General features: G+C 40.7%; 1 protein-coding gene across 10 annotated transcripts in view; it reads left to right on the top strand.

Annotated features, from left to right (window-relative positions):
• Positions 1-17924, top strand: part of NRG1 (neuregulin 1) — a 199975-nt gene that overhangs the window by 173009 nt on the left and 9042 nt on the right. For 4 of the 10 annotated variants that reach the window (XM_036011628.1, XM_036011625.1, XM_036011632.1 and 1 more), the window contains 3 exons: positions 2225-2292; positions 14578-14680; positions 16205-16331. In XM_036011628.1, coding sequence (XP_035867521.1) covers positions 2225-2292; positions 14578-14680; positions 16205-16331 — 298 coding nt within the window. Of the gene's footprint in view, positions 1-2224; positions 2293-2895; positions 2955-10119; positions 10144-14577; positions 14681-16204; positions 16332-17924 lie in introns of all 10 variants that reach the window. The other 6 variants (XM_036011627.1, XM_028526567.2, XM_036011630.1 and 3 more) reach the window with 2 other exon arrangements.

Genomic DNA, 17924 nt, shown 5'->3' with positions numbered 1-17924 from the left:
AACATCAATGTGTGGTTGCCTCTCATGCACCCTCTACTGGGGACCTGGCCCACAACCCAGGCACGTGCCCTGACTGGGAATCAACTGGCGACCCATTGGTTTGCAGCCTGGCACTAATTCCACTGAGCCACAACAGCTGGGCCAATGACAGTTTTCTAATAAAATGCATATTCCTTCTCTTAATTTGTTAATTTCATGGTTCTTAAATAATACATTCCTGACCTCAAATGCTTGTCTCTCTCTCTCTCTCCCCACCCATACACAGACACACAAACCCACAGCACTCACATATCTTATACCATATTCTTTGTGTGAAAACATGGATTATTGTTGATCAGTATGAGGATTTCACTTTTTTTTCAAGGAGGCAAACAGGTAAGATGAAATAATCATTATGGAATATATCTTTAATTCTGAAATCACCTGCTTAACTATAGGGTATGTCTATATGGATTTATAGTCCTGGTTCAGAAGCAAATACACAAATCAAGACCCCAAAATGCTTCAGAAATTATTGTCAAATAACAAATAAGTTACACAGAAAGCAAGTTTCCATGTATTTTTCTTATGTATCTGTGAAAATGTCATCTTTATGAAAAATGACCCAGCCTGCAAGGTTATAGTTCTTATTTCTGATTTTCTCTGGGTAGATCTTCCTCTTTTTACTGCAACAAAAGTATTCTAACCAAAAATAACCAGTTCATTTATATAAAAGTGTTTTTGAAGGGTTCAAAGGCGCTATGTCAATCAGTGTAAGATGTTTGTCATTAAGCTCATTGGTATTATTGTTAATGACCATTTATACTTTAACTTGAAACAAGTATGCATAGGGCTGAAAATTGGCAACTGCCAGTATTTTATCTCCCAGGCCTTCCTCATGAAATAGGAGAAGTATATGTATCAAATCATGTGAGAACATTTTTTTGGCATTGAATTTGGCTTTAAGGGAAAACTTTTAAAATCACCTGTAAAAAAGAATAGTTTTTCTTACACATTTCTTTGATGCCAAATGACTTATTTATTCTTATTTACTCTGGAGAAGAAAAGGTTATATGTAAATCGTGAGCTTTGTGCTATGAGAACTATTATTATATTAGACACTTTGCATGATTCTCATGGTGTAATTGCACTATTAGTAATAATTATGGGTCTGGGTGTTGAACATCTGTAAGTGTATTTGCCTCCTAGAATCTCCCGGTGGCCCCACTTATTAGAGTATGATATGTGGGTAAAATGAATCCAATCTGAAAGGCTTTAGTTACTGAAAAAGCAACACAAAAAGGGCAGTTAGTTGTAAAAGACTTCCATATTTAGGCACAATAGCCCCACTACATAACCTCGAAAACAGTAGTATATCAACTGTAGAATTTTGATACATTCATGTGAGTGGGTAAAATGTAAATTTTATACAATTTTCAAATATTTTTACCTTAAAAGCAAAATGAAATCAAGTACTACTGTAGAAGTGTTAACGTTCTAAGTGTTAAAAGTGTATTTGTCTTTGATTTGGGATAATTGAATGAAGTGAAATTTGTTCTAATAAAAATATGCCTCTTTCTGTCTTTCAACATTAAAAGTGCGACCTGATTTGTCATATCTTTAAAAAACAGGGAATGTAGTTTTTCTTCTCAGTACTATCGTTAGGGTGTGAGTGTTTCACTTCTAGTGTAGTTCGATGATTTCACTTATAAAAAAAACCCTAGAAAATAAGTATAAAATTGAGTGTGCATAAAAGTAAAAGCTCAGAATCGTTTAAATAACGGAAGATTATGGACGGAAGCATGTAAGCTCTTTCCCAAACCAGTGTTTTTGTTAAAATTATTTTTCAGTTTCAGTTGGCATGTGATACTATATTAATTTCAGGTGTAAAAACAGTGACTAGACGTTGACCTGCCTTACAGTGTGATCACCCCATTAACATAGGAAGAGTTGATGATCAGTGGCAAACAAGGAAATGGCCAAGGGCAGAGGGTTTAGCTACCACCCCCATTCACTTTTCAACCTCACTTGGTTAACTGATGAAGACTGAAGCAAATAGTCACAACCACACGGTATAGCCCACAGTTTTCATGGGACACGGTTTTCTAAATGTTTTTTCCTTTCTTTGTGTTGTTCAGTCACCAGGTCATTTGTAGGAATCTCCATATGCCATAGGAGGAAAATTGCCAGTCTGAGAGTTCAATGTCTTTAGCATTCTATTGCTTATGACATTTTTACCCTCTAGGTGCCAACCTGGATTCACTGGAGCGAGATGTACTGAGAATGTGCCAATGAAAGTCCAAAACCAAGAAAGTATGTTAAAATAATCTGAAATTTGCTTTCTCCCCAAACTACAGCAACAATCACTACCGCTTGGTGTTTTTACAGCTCAGTTGTAACTGATTCCTTTTGTTCTAATTATGGTTTGACCACTCGGGGCACAAACCATTCAATCTGACCTTGTTCTACCTGTCTCTTAACATGGGCCCCCAAAGGTCATAAATTTCAAAGAATGACCCACCAGGATGGCCCGTGACGCTAGCAGCGATGGCAGGCAGGCCAACCAAAAGGAAAAATTTCCTCCCAACATTTTTGACTAAAGTGATCAAATGGAAAACTGAGATCAAGAAAATGTCAGATTTAATTTTAAGTGGCTCCTTCTGAAAGAAAGCAGTCACTTAAAATGCTGGGATCTTTCTGCCACACAAACCCAAGGACTACGTTTGGTCCAAATTTTTAACCCTGTGGGCGAGATGCCAGAGTCCGAAGGCCATGATGAGGACAAAGACTCAGTTCCTGAGGGTGAACTCACCAAGTTCAGTCAAATGACACTGAAGGAGCTTCTTTCTAGCATATATTCACCTCTTCTCTTTTTCTCTGTTTTTTCTACCATTGTTTTTTTGTTTCTTCTCTCAGGTGCCCAAATGAGTTTACTGGTGATCGCTGCCAAAACTACGTAATGGCCAGCTTCTACAGTACGTCCACTCCCTTTCTGTCTCTGCCTGAATAGGAGCATGCTCAGTCGGTGCTGCTTTCTTGTTGCTGCATCTCCCCTCAGATTTCACCTAGAGCTAGATGTGTTTGAGCAGGGCTAACATTGACTGCCTCTGCCTGTCGCATGAGACCATTAACAAAAGCGATTGTATTACTTCCTCTGTTCGTGACTAGTTGGCTCTGAGAATCTAATAGGTGTGTGAGGCTCCCGATGTTTCTGAAATTGATACTGAATAATGTGATACAGAATGATAGTCAATATCAAGCAGTGCAATGATAATAAAGGCATTTAAAAGTCTCACTTTTATTGATAAAATAAAAGCATTCCACTGAACAGTCCACCTTCTTTATAAAGTGACAACATCCTGAAAAAGATGTTGCTAAGTTGTAACCAATATGCACTTGAAATGATGGTAAGTTCATTTGGGTTGCAGAATGTATTTATTACGAATAAACATAATAAAAAGAGTTCAGATGTTTTTCTTCATTAACCAGCAGTTTGCACTTAGGTATTTTTTAAAAAAGCACTGAGTAGGAAAATTAAAAACAAACATTTCACAGCAAGTGAGATAGCCCAGCTTCTGTTTATGATGCTTAGGAAACAAGTGATTCAGAACCAGCTTAAACAATTATTTATTTATGTTAGCATTTCCTTATTGTTAGTTTCAAGTATAATTTTAGGAGAAAGTAGGTTTTTTCAATATTTATTATTTACTTTGAAATTTAACAGTTTGCTGCTAGATGTATATATAGATATATTTTTTTTAAATGAAGAACTGAGAAATTTTGATGGGTTTCTATGGCTTCAGGAAGTTTTAAACATCACTCCCAAACAACCTAATTCACATTGCATATAATTGCATGGAAACTAAATTGTGTATTTGTCCTTCTATTGTGAATTGGGATCATAGCTTTTCATTCTGGAGCTTCCAAAGCACTGTATTTAAAATGGATTCCATGAAACTATCCATTTAGATCAAAGGTTGACTTTTTTTTTCTGCAAAGAATCAGACAGTAAATACGTTAGGATTTGTAAATGATATCATTACTATCAACTACTTAATTCTGTAATTGTAGTAAAAAATAAAAGCAGCCATAGACAGTGCATAAACTGGTGAGCATGGCTGTGTGCTATCAAAACTTGATTTATCAGAGAAGGCAGTGGGCTGGATTTGTCCACCACTGATTTAGACAGTCAGCTGCTCGCCCTCAATAATATTACACATAGCTCATTACAGTGTGAGTTTGTGGAACACAAGATACAGTGATAAGAGATGGTCATTTGGGGTCCCTAAAAGGAGGGATTTGCCCTTAATCATATGCATTTAGAGAATAAAATTCTGTTCCTTGTGTTACTAGTCATAGAATAATAAATTCCATGGGAAAATAGATTCCATGTGCATTTGGAGGAAATTAGACCCACAATATTTAATCATTTATTTAGTGAAGTGGTACTTATTATGTTTGACATAGACTACATGTCAAAGATTATGTTTTGGCCATTTGGCCATTTTCTGTTGTAAAAAAGTGGCAAATTGACATTACTAAATTTTGAAATACAGTCTTCACTTTATTGAAAAATCTTTTTATTTATTGATTTGTGAGAGAGAAGAAAAGAGGAAGGGAGAGAGTGAGAGAAACACATTGAGAGAGAGAGAGAGAGAGAGAAACATCGATTTGTTTCATTTGTTTATTCATTCATTAGTTTCTTCTTGTATGTGCCCTGACCAGGAATCAAACCCACAACCTTGGCTTATTAAAACAATGCTCTAACCAACAGAGCTACCTAGCCAGGGCTGACAAATCTTAAAATAATATGAATTTAGTGAACAGAAGTTTTCTCCATAACTATAGCTTGATTTTTTTAAGTAGATAATATGGAAAGTAAAAATAGAAGGGAAGTAATAGTATTTTATTTAATATATTAAAGCCATTCCTTTTAGAAATGTATTTGTATTTAAAAATATAGATTTATCAAGTCCCTGACACCATATAAATAAAATGAAATTATATTTTATAATTTAGTGAAAATTCTGAACATTCGCATTATGCTTAAATTTTTGTTGTTACACAGTTTCATTGTGCACTGAAGGTGATGTTGGGCACTACGTAGAGAAAAGAATTAAAAATTAAGCTATTTCTAAAAATAATAATGCCATTGGATCTGAGAGTTGTAATCAGAGAAATATTCTCAACTTCTCTTTTAGACCATTTTTCATAAGATATTATTTTTAAAAAGCCACACTGTGTATATTTTTAATAAATTTTAAGTTGATTTTAGACAGAGAGGAAGGGAAGTAGGGGGAGAAGGAGAGAGAAAACACCAATCGGTTGCCTCCTGTACATGCCCTGACTGGGGATCGAACCTGCAATCTAGGTATGTTCCCAGACCAGGGATTGGACCCACGACCCTTCAGTTCACAGTATGACACTCCACCTGAGACACCAGGTCAAGGCTGAGGCATACTGTGTATTTAATCAGAATGGGGTTCCTTAAATAAATTCTTTAGTACGCTTTCAGTGGCACTTCTGGAAGACATCCAGGAAAGCAGCATTCAGTTTAACCTGATTTAACAAAGATTGCTCAGAGGCACACTTATGAAAAAAATATGCAATGGCAGTGCATAGGTGCTGCCTCCTTCCCGGAAAAGTGAGCAATTTCCAGTCAGAAACTGCTTTCCAAAGCTGTCCAGCCCAGAGTTAATTGTCTCACCTCTACATCTTAAATTCTCAATTTTTATTTCTGCAAAGTCCCGCATAGAAAGCAGGAAAATAAATTTTTGCTGTCCTAAGAACTTTATGTTCAAGTAGCAACAAGGGCTGCATAAAGAGTAAAAAACATTCCCACAGTGCTAATGTTTAAAATTTAATTGTTAGTGTACCTAAAGTCTGAAACACATAGCATAAATTTTAAAATAAAAGATATTCCCCAGCTTTAAGAGAAGTATGTTCTAACTTGCAAAACCACATTTCCAGTTAAAAAATAACATTCTAAAGGAATGTACAATTTTCACAATGCTTATTAGCACATAAATTACATTTTCAGGATTTGATGCAACTTTTTTGGTCAGAGTGTCCTATGAGATATTTTATTGACTTAGAAAAACTGATTTAAACTATGAAAGAAAGGAGCAAATGTTTATTTTATATGTTTTCTTGGAGACAGTCATGTGCCTTGAAATAAAACATTTATAGTACTTTCTAGGACAATATTGCCAAGGCTACTCAGCTTCAGATTTGACCTATTGAGACAGAATTTCTGCCCTGGTTGGTGTGGCTCAGTGGATTAAGCACCAGCCTGTGAATGAGAGGGTCACCAGTTCTATTCCTAGTCAGAGCACATGCCTGGGTTGCAGGCCAGGTCCCAGGTAGGGGGCGCTCGAGAAGCAGCCACACATTGATGTTTCTTTCCCTCTCTCCCTCCCTTCTCCTCTGTCTAAAAATAAATAAATAAAATCTTTAAGAAATGAAACAGAATTTCTACCTGAAAGGATTGTGTTCATCAATGTGTGTGGGTGTGGGTGTTTGTATGTATGTACAGGTGATCCATACTCAATACAGACTTCACGAGTGGGGGACATAAACACTCAAGGCTTCAACAGTTAGAGGAAGGAAGCATGGGGCTAGTGTGTGACATACAGAAACTGACATCATAGGAAGTAATTATAGAGTAGTCCAAAGTACAGGATATCTTTAAAAAGTGCAATTTTAGAACTTTTAGGCATATTCTCAGAATGAGTAAACTTAGCAGATATCCTTAAAAGTAGTTTTGAGTGATAGGTTGCTACTGCATAAGTTGTTTTGACTTCTAAATGCTTTAAAAATCGGTGGAAGTTATTAACGTGTTTATCAAACATGTATCTTGCTGACAGTAGAATAAAGGCACACACTCAGTCTCTGACAAAATCATCATGCATGGCAGCTGAGTGCAGTGAGATTTCACTGTGTGCGTGTTTGCACGTGTGCTCTCGGGCACATGGAAACGGGAGTAAGGAGAAAGTCTCCTATTACATTTCCAAGGGCTCAGTGACCACATGGATTGGTATATGTGAAAAGCAAGTACCTACATCTATAAAGGTAAGTTGAAAATTAAAAGTCAGACATTCAATTGGCCCCATTTAGAATGAGCATTGACAGACTCCTTTGGAAATCTCAGAGGGGCAGAAAGTCAAGACTACACACCGTCTTTGAGATGATGTCTATAAGGAGACCCAAAATGTTAAAGAGTAAAATCCTGAATGCCTTCAAATTTTACCCGAAAACATAATTGCATGTACATATAACTTTGGCAAAAGAAAGTTGTCATCTTTTTTTCTCTAATGGAATTGAAAATTTAAATTAACCTAGAGGTTAATCAGTTTTCTTCAAACAATTATAAAATCCTAAAACAACGGATTAGTGAGTCAATATTTAATAGTGTCTGCAGACTCTTATATTTAAATTAATTTTTTATATTGCTTACTGCACAGCAGGAAATCACATGTAGAAAAGGAAACTAAATTGTTTACAGTAACCTTTGTGTTTTTGAATTATTAATTTAATTTGAAAAATGTAGTGGGTAGGCAGAAGTTCAATAGGAAGCGTATGATGCATAATGAGCCAAAGCCAACATTAGATTAAATAGAATAGATAGAAAGTAATAACCTCTTCATAAAATGGAAAGTGTTTGTGTATTATGCTTTTCTTGACTCACAAAGAAGAAATGTAGCCACCAGTAGTAAAAATAAATTAGAGTAGTGTTTGCTCCAGGTCTAGAATGACTGATGCATGTTTCCTCTGCTTGTTTCCTTGTTAGGGCTTATGGCCAGAAGAGATTCCAATTTTAAGTACCAATTTCCCTTTGAATTATTTGAAATTGGAGCTGCCTGATATGAATGACTTCCCCTGAAATGAAATTAGAGTTAGGCTCACAGACTTACCTATAAAACTGTAAATGCAGTAATATGTATGCATGGGCATGCTACTAATTTTATTGAAGACCTAACCAAGCTTTCTATGCGACTAATATAGGTCATTAGCAGTGTTCACGTAGGCATGGAATAATGATTCTCTGGAAAGAGTTTCTGTAGATATCTCTTGATTTTAACCCTTAAATTGTTACTGACTGGTAGGAGGAAAAGGCAAGAGATGGAGAGGGTTCTAGAGAGGAAAACGGAGTCACAGCCTCATGAACATGTCTAAGGAAACGTATTATTTCCTCTGAACATGAATTTTCATGCCATGGTGCTCCAAAGTTAATGTGAAGGACACAAATGGGAAAAACAACGCCCATTTGTCAAGTTGTTGCACAGAGGCAAGAGGAATTTGTTTTCATTTCAGCAAATTGTTTTGCTGTGAATATTGTGTAGTCAAATTAATCCTACATCATCTGGCTTTTAATTTATGAAAAACTTAGGTTATCTGCCTCATACCCTCAACCCAAGGCAGAGGGGACTCCATATTATACATAAGGCCTGCCATCATCATTGTGACTCAATGTGCTGTTTGATACACATATTTTTTTAATCTGTGAAACCTCGTTTCCTTAAGAGGTGGCAAGTTTTTCAAGTCTAAATCCTTGACATATCCCAGGAGCTTCCAGAGTTTTCCTGGGCATGAAATTAGTCAAAAGTGAAATGTCCGTGCAGTAACTGGCCCAAGCTAAATGTCCAAATGTGTCTATTCCCCAAGCTGTTAAACCCTTCAGCTCTTGGCCAGCCTATCTCACGGGCTCTTTATTCCACAGGGTTGCCCGTGAGGCACGTGTTAGTATCGTAAGCATTTTGTCAATGAGAAATTAACTTGTCCAAAGTCACTGAACAGCTAAATGGCAGAGACAGGACCTGAAACCAGGGTGACTGCATCACTCCTCGCTCCTGTTCTCCCCCTTCTGTATGAGATGCTTTGTCCAGGCTCAAATGGACGGATCTGTCAGAGAAATACCCCACTGCCAGCTGACCTGTTTTCAGACTTCAGAGGCACCCTGTCATGTTTTGGGACCGCCCTGGTGCTTCCCAGTCAGTACACTCCTGAACCCCTGTTTTCATTCTGCCCCTGCCTCCCCACCAACCACACTGGTGGAACTTGATTAGCTATTTTTAATTCAAGAACGGAAAGTGTCATCGCCAGGGTGTTTTTCCTTCTTTGTCCCACTTCCCCCTTTACTCATGTAAGCCTGTGCAGGTCCCTCTAGCCCTGCAATCCTGGTGCCCCCAAGTCAGATCGGCCAGGATTGCGGGCTCACGCCTCTCGGGCCCCTTCACTGGGCTGCCCTCAGGCGGGTTCTCCGAAGCCCACGCCTGCAGGCTGGCACCCAGGCATCCGCGCTCGGCACAGCGGGGTGATCATCTAAACTGGCTCTCTGTGTTTTGAGGAACCCCTGGAATTGTAAAGATCCCTGGAATTGTATCCTCCCCCATATTTTTATTCTTTTTTTATAATTTGCAAAAACCATTGAACCTTTCCTGTGCCAAACAGAAATGACACGAAAAAGGTGTGGGCAGGTTCTGATGCCCCAGTGCCCAACCGGGTTTCGGGGGCAGAAATGTTTGTTAAATACCACATAAATGGTGGAGAGAGTGGAAGGGTAGGAGAGGGGAGACAGAGTTTCAAAAAATGACCAAAGCCACAAGAAACAGGAGAGCATAACTAATGAAAAATATACATCCAATGTGATAAAATTTTCAAATTTTTACCCCCTTGGCTTCTATTCCTGGCTCTGCCACTGTGTGTCTTTGAGGAAACAAAAATTTCAACTGTCTGGAACTTTGCTTCTGCCTTTTAAAAAGACAGGAGTGAAATAATACCAAATGCCTTTTCCAGTTGTAAATACGGTATTTCTATTCGCAAATTACATAGGAGCAGGTATACAACTATATAACTATAGTTGTTCAGCTATACAACTTCTCCCTCAGTAAAGTCTTTTAAGGGTTAATAAAGACACAGTGTGCTGGTATTCGCACACCTCTTAAAAGAGAAGTTCCCCGTGTGGGCTGTTGGAGGCGTACCTGAGCACTGCTTCGTTAACAAGCACCGTTGGTCCTGTTCCGTGTGCACGCACAGAGAGCTGTAATAGTATGTGTAATGTGTTTTGGAGTGCAGTGTATTGCTCTTTTCTGAAACTTTTTTCCCTTTCTTTCTTTTTTTGTCAACTTTCTGCATTGGCAGAGCATCTTGGGATTGAATTTATGGGTATGGACCAATCATCATTCCTTTTGGCCTGCAGAATTTAGAGCCTATGAGCTGAAATCTCTTCCCCTTCCCACTCTTCCCTTTCAGTTCCTAACAAACTTCCTTTTTCTTTAGAAGGGATCATACAGCTATAACAATGATTTCTCTGTTTTCGGTCGATGATCAATTTACCGAAATGTTACTGAGTGCAGCAGCTTTTAGAGTCCCGAGCTTCACTTAGAGTTTAAAACCATCTCACCTGCTGCAAATTCACGTATATCCCACGTTCCTCCACCCACTGATTGGATCTGGCCATGCTGTCATTTCAGAGCGGGGGTAAGTTGGAGCGGTACACAAGGCTGCCGGAGGAACCAAACCAGGGGCCCGAGCACCAAAGAAGTGTGACATACATCACCTTAAAATAACAGCAAATCTTAGGCTGCTGGTAGTTGGACATACACTATAAAAATCATATCTAACATCATCAAGAAAGCTCTTACATTGCAACACAATACTACATGAACAGACATGAATTACTCTGATTTTCTGGAGCTCTCCGAACAGGACTCCGGTCAACCTCATTGTCTCATGAGGAAAGAAAGAGAACACAGAAAGAGATAAGCCATGTGCTATTTTAGGTGGAAAGCCTAGTGTTAATGCAATTAAACTTGAGTCACTAAGATTATCCAAGTAATCGAACACTAAATGTAAAATATCTCCTATGAGCATGTGAAGTTGGGGCATGCTCCTTTTGAAGTCCTCATCCTAAGTAGTTGGTAGAACCGGCCAGTCTTGGGAGGAAAAGAAGCCGCCCTACCTTCCCAGAGGCCCCACGGCACAGGCCCCAGACCTCCTGGACCGTGGTCATGAGTCCACAATGTCCTGATGAACAGAATGTCTGCTCCCGATTCAGCCGGTGTCAGTGACATCGTGCACGGAGGGCACCCTACAGCTGCCATCCTCCTTGGGCCGATACATCACAGTTGACAGCTCGTGTACTTCCGTAAGTCATGGAAAATGAGGCTATTGCTGCCTCTGGCAGTTGCAGGAATAGAAACTCGATCACCTGCGCCTCCAAAAAACCAAGAGAAAACTGTTCATCTGATGAAAACCCTCCCACATTTGTATGTGGTCCTTTGAATGTCAGAGGACATCTCCCAGGAGTGAGAGGCAAGAGAGGGCCCACAGGGCCACTTGAGTGGCAGGCCGTCTACTTTCGGGGAGTCTTCTACATTGACCGCTTCCCTCAGCATAAAAATGGACCCACTTCTACAAGGGCTTACTGGCCTTTCCTGCAGGGAGGAAAAACACTCCACCATCACCCCCCCTCTTCCTCCTAACAGCCTCTTTGCTGCCTTAGCCCTTTAGAGTCTGGCTGTAGAATTATTATTTCCACTCCCAAACAGTGGAGTAAGGTGAAGGATACTTCAGACATACCACCTCCCCCTCAGGAAGGTCTCAAGGGTTAATAAAGACACAGCCTGTTGATACTCGCATGCCTCATCCGGAGGCCCTGCAATCCCATGGCTAAGCAAAGTCAGACCTTAAAGGTCAATTAACATTGAGAAAGGCAAGGCCTCTGTCGCGTGGCCTGGCCAGATCATACTGGAAAACGTGCCTGATCGGAATGCGTCCAGCCGAACCAGAAAGCCTCAGCGGCATTTCCACTCGTGAAGGCACATCTGCCGACTGCACTGAGGACTTCTGTTTTTCAGCACTGCCTCTAGTGTGCTGTCACCCTACTGGCCTCATCACACTGAGAAAAAAATACGGGGAAACGTGGGGTTAAAAGAAGCCATTGTTTTTGTTATTTTTAACCATGACTTTTTCTTTTAACCCATTTGATATTGTGGGGTGGGGAGGGCACCTGATCTAGTAAAACATTTGAAAATCAAACAGAAACTTAGATGAGAAACATGTAAGGCATTCAATAAATGCTGATGTGAATGCAGAATCTGAACCCCACATCTGTATTCTGTGGGCCTTTGCTTCCATCGTTTCACTTAGCACTTTGCTCTACCCCTCGGCCTTTACTGGGCCCTTTCGTTCCCATAACTGATCTCGCTGGGAGGTGGGTGCCTTCCTACACAACACAGGCAGCCTGGGTGAGGTATCATATACCTTCTTTAGTCCTTGGATAGGTCTTATTTTTGTAGTTTGCAGAAGCAATTTCTGGGTTTTTTCCTAAAGATAAGATGTTGAGAGGTCAGTGCTACCAAACCCTTATCGTTTTAAAGGAAGAAAAAAATAGAGTGAGTGAAAAAAAAAAGGCTACATAAGGCAGGGTCTTTATTTTCTCAGCAATAATACTTTCACACTCCTATTTCTTAATCAACTCTCCATAACCAAAGGCGCCTTGCTCTGTGTCCTGGGTTCCATGGAGAAGGACCAGCAGGTACATGCTAAGGGCTGATCTGGATGCCAGGTCAAGGAGCAGGCTGCACGGGCACCAGCTCCCAGATTAACACCCCATCCAGTGTAATTCCCTGTTCTATTTCTGTGGGGGAGGGGAGGCAGCAGACACAAGCCATTAACACAGATGCATTCACATTCCACTCCTCACTTGACTTTTGCGGCACAAAAACTATGCAACAGCACTCTTAATGTCTCCTGGTTGTTTCACGGCAGTGCGCCAGCTGCTTTGCTTCCTAATTGTGGCTTCCACGTGCCGGCCAGCCTAGGTTAGGAGTTATGCTGTATGGGGCAACCCTTCCAACTTTGCATCCACCTCTTCTTCCCACCTGAGCATTTCCTCCCTCTGGTTTTCTTTTATTTCTTTCTTTTTCCTCCCTTAGTATCAGGCATGCTGTGCCAGGGACTTCAGATGACTCCTTCACTTTTAACCGTCTCTTCCCCTGTACCTGACTTCCTCCCTCTCTGTCATTCTGTCAGTCTGTCTGTCCTCTTGGTTTGTTTTTCCTTTTCCACTTCCAACCTTTTGGTTTGTTTTTGTCTAATCTCTGCGGCATTCTAGTCTTTTACCCACTGACTTCTGTTCTCCTCCTCCTCCCGTTAATAATCAGTGCTGTATTAATTGGATTTGACAATGTTCCTGACCTGTTAACTGGAATTTGATTACCATGGGCTTGGCTTGTAGGAAATGTTGTGTTTAATGATAAGGTCGACTATATCATAGAAATTAAAATGCACTTTTTCATTCCAAGAAAATTTCCTGTGAATTGCCCTCTGTCGTAGAGGAAAAAAAAAGGTGTGGTTACTGAGACTGAGAATGTGAACTGAAAATGTTCATGAGGCCCCATGTTGATGTCCAGATAAAAGACATTCATTTGTATCATGTTCCCAAGTTCTCAACCAGCTTATTAATTAGAAAACCAAGTAGATCTTATGCTGCTTATTATGCACTGGTTGGCTTCTCTTGCTCTGTAAACTGGAGACTGCCTTCCAACACGTGTAATTACAATGGTTGGAAGCTCAGCTCCTAGGGAATCGGGTTCACCATTAAGTCAGCCAATCTTGTTAATAACCTGACCTACAATATAATCAAATCATCCACCAAAAAACTGATTTGCAAATAGACAGGCCTCCGTGAATAAGAGACTAGTTGCATTTGGGATGCTAGAGTACCTTTAGTTCAATGTTCTCAGTATCACACTTCCTTAAGTGTAACCTGCATGAATGAATTTGCCATCTTAATCAATGCAGGAGAGCATGTCTACTCCAAGTCACACACCGTTCGTGCCAGTAGTTCCTTTGTGCAGGTAGATGAGGTCTGTAAGTACAGTTGGTGACATAATAATCATTGTCCTCCAAAGAACAAAGGTTCACCTTGGCCCAGGACTGTGCCACCCATCATATTGGGTTTTCCCTGGGCCAGCGCCTTGGTGCTCCATATCGTGTGGCTTACATTCCCATTATGCTGAGAAAGCATAGGGATCCTGCTCCCATTTTGTTGCTAACTACAAGCCAAGCTCATGTTTGCAAATGTCTTTGAGTTTATTTTATTACGTTAGAAATGGTTCTTTGTAAAGACCACTGGAATATAAAATAGCTGGGAAATCCAAAGAGCCTGGGGGTGGGGAGAGAAGGAGGACAGCAGGGTCCCGGGGTGCTGGTCCCAGCTCCTTGAATGACCTGATTCCTGTTGTCTTTGCAAGAGATTTAAAAAAAATAAAAACCACAGTTGTAACCAAAGTTACTTTATAATCTGTGTATGATTTGCTAATTTAATCCATATGTATCTATAGCTTATAATTAAAGTAATATTATATAGCATACTACTTTTTATTGTAAATGGCCTCATCTGGCTTTGAAGTTTACATTCAAAATGTAGTACAGAGTATGCTGTATTTGAAGTATGTCTGTAAAAGTAACGAGTTGTCACATATTCATTTTCTTGTGACCATGGGCAATGTCATGCAGCATGCAAACTGTTCAGTTGTAAGTCCTGGCACATGTAAGGGACCTGTGGTGACATCCGCTCTCATCCCTTTCCAGAAGCGGAGGAGCTCTACCAGAAGAGGGTGCTGACCATCACCGGCATCTGCATCGCCCTGCTCGTGGTCGGCATCATGTGTGTGGTGGCCTACTGCAAAACCAAGTAAACCTTCCTCCTCCGCGCCTCCCCCCGCCACTCGCACAGGCAGTGCCACCCGCAGGGACTCTGTGGGAACCCACCTCCACAGCCCAGTCTTGATAAAAAAGGGGGCAGAGGGGCACCAGGGGGACCTTTCCCAGTATTTTTTCTTCTGAATAATCCATTTTGAGCACCTTTCCTAATCACGGAGTTAGAAACCACTGCCTATGTGTGTGAAAATGTTCAGCCAACTTCTGATAAGTGACCACAGCCCATGACCAGAGAAAGGGTGGGAGAGACAGGCTTGTATGGGGTCCTACAGGCATGCGTGTATGTGTGTGCGTGGATGTGGATGTGGGTGCACGCGCCATCTCCTGCGAGGAGAGTGGTAGGTGGCAAACGCTGCTGAGGACACGTCCAATTTGCACTGATGCTTAGAAGGTAACACTTGGTGGTTGAAATGTCAGTTTCTGATCATTACACTGATTATTTTCCCATTCCATCTGAGTTTCCCGCTCAGGTGCTCTCAAGTAGGAGATGTACCAAAGGAATCTCGTGGGAGGGAAATCAAGAAAACCTTGCTGTGAGAGAACAAAGGGGACAACATTAAAACAGATTTGTGTTCACCGTGTTTGACCCTTTAAACCGGGTCCAGATCCACAAATATAACTACTTTGTGACATGAATTCCCTCCACTTTCTCTCTGACCTCCTCCACGTCAAGTCTAAAATAATATTAACGGTTTTGTTGCTTCATCACATAATTCTCTTACCAACACTAATCACGGGGATATTATTATGATCTAAATGTTGCATTGAAGAACAAGACAATAAGCTTTTATACCATAAAACCAAGGGCATGGATGGTGTTTTCTTAATACCCCAAGATTCAGTGCCAGAATTGAGTAAGTGATAGAGAGAAGCCTTCATGGAGTCAAGTTTAAGAGTCTTTGTAGATATTTTAATATTTATTACCAAATCATACACAAAAGTGTTACTAGCGTAGGATCGTGTTACAACTGTGCCAAAATCTACAGGCAAAATATGCACATATCTTCACTCATGTGCAGGGTTGTACATGCACACGCTCCACGTATAATGTGCAGATTCAAAACTAACTGCATTTTCTTAAAAGACAGACATTTGAAATTATTAGTGAAATCAGCTTTCTCAATTGCACAGCACAAAGATTGCCCACGACATCTGTAAGACATAGGATAGGCACAGATGGGTGGATTAGGGAAGCTGGGGTTTTAGCCAAATGGCAACTTGATTTCTCTTGTCCTCATCTCTTTCTGTCTTATCTCTCAGCAGTCCAGTTTAATTTCTGTAAGAATCCCATTTGGCTTCTTACATCTCTTTGCGGAGAACGTCCCGTTCCCTGACTGCCCTTCACAGGCAGATTCTGAGATAAAATAGCGCACCCCCTCCCCCCTCCCTCACCACTAGCCCACTGCCTGAGTTAGGTGTTGGTAAAAGAAAGAATCGACTGTACTAAGAAATGTACATAATAGGAAAAAAAAATCAACGTTCCCTTTTCCATGTCCAGGAAGCAGCGGAAAAAGCTTCACGACCGGCTGCGGCAGAGTCTGCGGTCGGAGCGCAACAACATGGTGAACATCGCCAACGGGCCTCACCACCCGAACCCACCCGCCGAGAACGTGCAGCTGGTGAACGTATGTTGACCCTGGCCGGTGGGAAAGCGGTCTGCTCGGTTCAGGCACCTTGGAGTTTGTTTTCTAAAGCTCTTAGGCTCTTCGCCACTGCCATTAATCTCCCCGGCTTCCAGGAATCCGGGGTTTTGCCAGGAGAAAATAATGGGAACATTTTTTAAAGTGGATTTGGTTACTGTAAAACCAGCACATTTCCTCCTCTGAAGTGTTCATTAAGGGGCTGGAATAATAACGTCGGGTTTGTTCTGCAGGGAGGCCGTAACTGGAAGAAAGAAAAGAAAAACACAAAGAGAAAAATAAGAAAATTAATGTTACAAGACTAAGGAGGAAATGTTTTATTTTCACAATTTGGAAATGAAGGCTACTCCAGGCTATAACTGATTAGTACTGATAACAGAGCTCAAGGCTTGAGAGTGATTTTTATTAGAGGCTTTGCCCCGTGCTTGAGGATTTGCTGATTGATTTACAAAGGAAGAAATTAGGGCACGGAAAGGTCGAGTGACTTATCAAACTTGCTTCTCGGCAAAACTGGAAGAACATTTAACGCTTTCGTATTCCCCTCCACTTTCTATGTGGTGCCACACCCTCCAGACAAAACATATCCTTTAGTCATTCAGGTATTTTGTTTAAAATGTACCAAGCACTCAGCTTTTAAATATAACTAAGTCCTAGGATATTAGACTGTGGAAAGCCTTTCAATGCCACTATCCGAAACTCCCTTTTGTGCAGACTAGGGCCAGGGCTGGGCTCAGTTTTCCTGGCTTTTGAAATATGGCCCTTTCAAGTCCACTGTAATTTCTTCCTGTTTTCTTCATTTCCTTCTGGTGCTTGGTTTTTTATAAGCAAAGCTTGAGGATGGTCTTGCACTACATTTTCTATCCTGTAGGAAAAGGTATATTTTGTCTGGAGCAAATGTATCATGGACCCAAGTTCAGAGTTGGAGGTTACTAAACCACCAGTAAGTCTCATGGCAAAGACCTTCAGGAGGTTGTCAGAGTGAGGTGCTCGTGTGTTAACACACGCTGCTGCTGTCCTCCCCTGACCAGCGTTCACTAGAACGCGCTGCACAGTTGATAAATGCACTCAGTGAGGCACACCTGTAAGCTGTCACCACGAATGGTACAATATATAAAAGGCTGAATGACTGCCTGGATTCCAACTACGGCTCAGGCTGTGGTACTTCAGGCATTAATCTTTCTAAATCCTATTTGTTCATTATGAAAACAGGCCTGAAACTAATACCTACCTCAGAAAGTTCTTGTTAGCATTAAATAAAAGAATCTATAAAAAGCACTTAACCCAGTGGCATTTAATGAGTGTTGAATAATTGTTAAATATTATTTTCATTAGTCTCACTGAGCTTACATTGCCTTGCAAGGAGCAAGAGTGAAATGGGCCGCAGACTGGAAGTAGCTCATTACATATGACGCTGCCACCTTTTCCTTAAAGCAAGCTAGCTGTTCGTATGGCCCAGAGAGATCCACATGGAATAGCCTTTTCTCTAAGGGAACCAGTTAGAATTTCAAGCACAACCCAACTGAATATTTTGGTGGCTTCCACAAATATACCGGGCTCTTTTAGCGCCCACAGCCCATC

Source organism: Phyllostomus discolor, chromosome 11 (assembly GCF_004126475.2).
Source record: "Phyllostomus discolor isolate MPI-MPIP mPhyDis1 chromosome 11, mPhyDis1.pri.v3, whole genome shotgun sequence".
NCBI lineage: Eukaryota > Metazoa > Chordata > Mammalia > Chiroptera > Phyllostomidae > Phyllostomus > Phyllostomus discolor.
Note: the sequence above shows the minus strand (reverse complement) of the source record. Positions and strands in the feature narration are given on the sequence as shown.